A 4,169-nucleotide genomic window follows, 5' to 3' on the forward strand; every position below is an offset into this window, starting at 1 on the left:
AAAAAAAAAAGAAATCTAAATCATGCATATTAAGCAAGACAAAACTCCCTTGAAGATAGTGACAATATCTGAAACCAGGGCAAATAAAAGAATGAATAATTATAAACAACTGAGTGGAAAACATTACATATTCTGACCACAATGCCTTCATCTTTGTCCTCACACTCTGAGCCAGTTATATTGTCTTCACCATCAAAGACCTTTTTTTTTCAGTTTTTTAAAACTTCTCCCTGTTTTCTTTCTCATTAGCCTCCTTCTAATTTCACCTGTCCCTTTCTCCATATAGGGCTGCACTGTCAAGCATTTTCATGGTTCTGTAAATGCACAGCAGTGAAGTAGTTTTTCCTTAAATTTGTGTTAGCTATCTACTGCTGTTTAACAAATAGCTTTAAAATTTAGCAACTTAAAATGAAATAGGAAACATTTATTATTTCACAGTTTCTGGGGGTCAGCAATGTGGGTGCAGCTTAATTGGTTTCCTCTGGTTTTAGGTCTCACTTGAGATTACCAGGAAGCTGTTAGCCTGGCTACAGTCCTTTCAAGGCTGGTAAGGAAGAGGCTCTACTCCAAGGTTACTCATTGGTTGTTGGTAGGCCTCTCTCTCTTCACAGGGCTGACTCACTGCATGGCAGTTGACTTCTCCCAAGGAGAGTGATGAAAGAGAGATTGAAAGCAAAAGCACACCCTACATAGCAGCTGCAGTCTTATAACCTACTATTGAAAGTAACTTCCCATGAGCTCAGATGAATTCTATTTTTTACAAGTGAGTCACCAGATATAACCCACACTCATGGAGAGGGATGCACACAAGGGCATGAACACCAGAAAACAGGGACCAATGGGGGACCATTTTAGAGTCTGTCTATTATAACCATCCATGTTTCATCTCAAACCATGATTACTGATATAAATAAACTGGGCTCTAATCAATTTTAAAAGCTACCTTGTCAAATAAGAAAGATTGTGATTTTCAAGTTGCCTTGAAAACAAAAAATCAAAGATGTGTTTGTCAGCCATCTTTCATCTGCTGTGAAGGGACAGGGCTCTCTGTCTGGTCTAGTGACAGGCCAAACTCAGTCAGTAAAAATAATGTATGACTTTTGTATCTCACAATACTCACATCCATTTTCCATTTGACCTCAAGTGATCCCACAATGAAGGCACAGTGATTATTAAAATAGACTTTCTTTTACAGATAAGAAAATTGATGCAACAACATGGAAGAATCTATAAGGTATTATACTAAGTGAAATAAATCAGACAGAGAAAGACAAATTTTGTATGATTTTATTTATATGTGGAATCTAAAAAATGAAATAAATGAACAATCAAAACAGAAACAGAGAACAAACTGATGGTTGCCAGATGGGAGGGGAGTTGGAAAAGGTGGAAAAGGCTGGGTGGAAAAGGTGAAAGAATTAAGAAGTATAAATTGGCAGTTACAAAATAGTCCTGGGGATGTAAAGTACAGCACAGGGGATATAGTCAATATTATAAATGCTATGTATGGTGCCAGGTGGGTATTAGACTTATCAGAGGATCACTTCATAAGTTATATAAATGTCTAACCACTATGCTGTATACCTAAAACTAATATAATATTGAATGTCAACTATAATTGAAAAATAAATACATAAAATTAATTTATTTATTAATTAAAAATTTAAAAATAANCCGGCGATGGTGTAGGCTGCAGCCCCTGCTGCAGTGGGCTGCCATGAGCTACCGTGATTGGCTGGTGGCCGGCAGCTGCTGTGAACTGCCGCAAGCCACTGTGAGTGGCTGTCCAATGCCTGGTGACTAACTGCCTCACCCGGGAAAAGCACAATGATAATACCAACATGGGCCAGTGAAGCAACGTCCTCCCCAACTAGACTGAAGAACAAAAGGACAGCAACTTGTCTGTTCCCCTTTCCCAATTCCCCAATGCTGTTCCCCTCCCCCAATTCCCCAATAAAATCTTTTTTTAAAAAGTTCCAATTAATTTACTTGGAGCATGTCAATGAAAACATGCTTCTCTTGATCGTTGGCCAAGATTTTTTTTCTAAATACCTTGTATGAAAGGGAACCAGTGATATGGCCTGATTTTACACACACAAAAGCAAATCAAGAAATCTAAATCAGTCGTTTCAAAAGTCTCTCTTTCCTGTCACCAGTTGCGTGAAGAAGGCTCGCAACTTTCTGAGACCCGAAAGTTGAGAGCCTTTTCACGCTGTGGGGACTGTGCCTGGCGTCTGGGTGGTCATAACCATGCCACAAAATGAATATATTGAGTTGCACTGTAAGCACTATAGCTATCGTTTGGATTATCATGAGAAAAAAAGAAAAAAGGAAGGTCGAGAGGCTCATGAACGTTCAAAGAAGGCAACAAAGATGATTGGTCTCAAAGCTAAGCTATACCATAAACAACGCCATGCTGAGAAAATACAGATGAAAAAGACTATCAAGATGCATGAAAAGAGAAACACCAAACAAAAGAATGATGAAAAGACTCCACAAGGAGTAGTAACTACATATCTACTGGACACAGAAGGACAGTCCCGAGCTAAAGTACTTTCCAATATGATTAAACAAAAACGAAAAGAGAAAGCGGGAAAATGGGAAGTCCCTCTGCCCAAAGTTCGTGCCCAGGGAGAAACAGAGGTATTAAAAGTTATTCAAGGGCCGGCCGAGTGGCTCAGTTGGTTAAGAGCTCGCTCAAGAGTTTGAGCTCTGAGCAACAGCGGTTCAATGTCCAGCCTGAGTGAGCTGCCAAAAGGTGGCAGAATGGCTCAGCTAAAAAAAAAAAAAGTTATTCGAACAGGAAAGAGAAAGAAGAAAGCGTGGAAGAGGATGGTTACTAAAGTCTGCTTTGTTGGAGATGGCTTTACTCAAAAACCACCTAAATATGAAAGATTCATCAGGCCAATGGGCTTACGTTTCAAGAAGGCACATGTAACACATCCTGAACTGAAAGCCACCCTTTGCCTGCCAATACTTGATGTAAAGAAGAATCCCTCATCCCCACTTTATACAACTTTGGGTGTTATTACCAAAGGTACTGTCATTGAGGTGAACGTGAGCGAATTGGGCCTTGTGACACAAGGAGGCAAAGTTATTTGGGGAAAATATGCCCAGGTTACCAACAATCCTGAAAATGATGGATGCATAAATGCAGTCTTACTGGTTTGACAGCAGTCTTATACAAATAACTCCTTATAATTATTGAAGACTATGCACCAATCAAGAAAACAGCCTTTACTATGATGTTTCTGAGTACTACCAAACAGCAGTCAAGAGNACTGTGGGAAAAGATACCCAAGAGGATGAAGTCATCTGTGGATGATTGATTCAACCATATCTCCATGGCTCAGTTGTTGTTCCTGGTCACCTGAAAACATGGACAATAATATTGGATTGACTGGCATTTCACATTGACCTCTGCATTGCACATCTTCAGTTAGCTTTTTGGTTGTAACTCATGAGGCCTCAACCACACAAGCTTCAGGACATAAAGAGGGCACTTTTTCATATCTCTACGACACATCAATAGGAGCCCTGCTATTTCTACTTTTTTTTTTTTAGCTGAGCCATCCTGCCACCTGTTGGCAGCTCAGCAGCAGCTCAGCAGCAGCTCAGCTCGGGCCAGGACTCGAACTGCTATTCCTCAGAGCTCGCACTCTTGAATGAGCTCTTAACCAACTGGGCCACTCAGCTGGCCCTCCTGCTATTTCTTAGAATGGTCCACGTATCTCTCTGTACTGGTGTGTATCCTTACCAAGAACAGTAGAAACTGGGTTATTTTATGTGTCATAGGACCTTTCTGCAAGCAAAGTCTTGAATTTGTCACATGATATTGAGTCTTTTATGACATCACACAGACTTATTAAATCTCTAACAGGGGTGGACAATTCAGTTCAAGAGACCCTTTATATGCTTTATAGAGAGGGAAGGGAATGAAGCATGAGTTGCTCTTTGGTGTATATCTTTCTCTATGTTCTGAGTGTTTTATCATGCTAGCCACTGTGTTATATTTATAATACATGTAAAATATATGCTCTTTTTTGCCTCACATCAAAAGAAAAAGTTGCAATTGGATGTCATTGCAGTCAATTATATTGGGATTGAAAGAAAGCATCAGGGTCAATGGGGAGAAGCAATAATTTTGTGTCCAAACCTTTTAAGAATAG

At 39.7% G+C, this 4,169-nt stretch overlaps 2 protein-coding genes across 2 annotated transcripts in view; one reads left to right on the top strand and one right to left on the bottom strand.

Moving 5' to 3' along the window:
• LOC109378217 (olfactory receptor 2V2-like) overlaps window positions 1–3,346 on the bottom strand; it is a 6,953-nt gene extending 3,607 nt beyond the window's left edge. The window contains exons 1-2 of the mRNA XM_019634678.1: window positions 3,220–3,346; window positions 274–288 (exon numbers count right to left, since the gene is read on the bottom strand). Coding sequence (XP_019490223.1) covers window positions 274–288; window positions 3,220–3,346 — 142 coding nt within the window. The remainder of the gene's footprint in view (window positions 1–273; window positions 289–3,219) is intronic.
• Window positions 2,251–3,273, top strand: LOC109378218 (ribosome biogenesis protein NSA2 homolog). Its single transcript, XM_019634679.1, has 2 exons — window positions 2,251–2,653; window positions 2,792–3,273. Exons 1-2 carry the CDS (start codon window positions 2,251–2,253, stop codon window positions 3,169–3,171), a joined length of 783 nt encoding a protein of 260 aa, XP_019490224.1. The 3' UTR covers window positions 3,172–3,273.
• Window positions 3,347–4,169: the final 823 nt, after the last annotated feature.

This window comes from Hipposideros armiger, unplaced genomic scaffold, assembly GCF_001890085.2.
Source record: "Hipposideros armiger isolate ML-2016 unplaced genomic scaffold, ASM189008v1 scaffold_1807, whole genome shotgun sequence".
NCBI classification, from domain to species: domain Eukaryota; kingdom Metazoa; phylum Chordata; class Mammalia; order Chiroptera; family Hipposideridae; genus Hipposideros; species Hipposideros armiger.

Coding starts and splice junctions, on each gene's coding strand:
- LOC109378218 (XM_019634679.1), top strand. CDS start 2,251: ATGCCACAAAATGAATATATTGAGTTGCACTGTAAGCACTATAGCTAT. Junction 2,654..2,791: donor AGAAACAGAGGTATTAAAAG/TTATTCAAGGGC, acceptor AAAAAAAAAAAG/TTATTCGAACAGGAAAGAGA.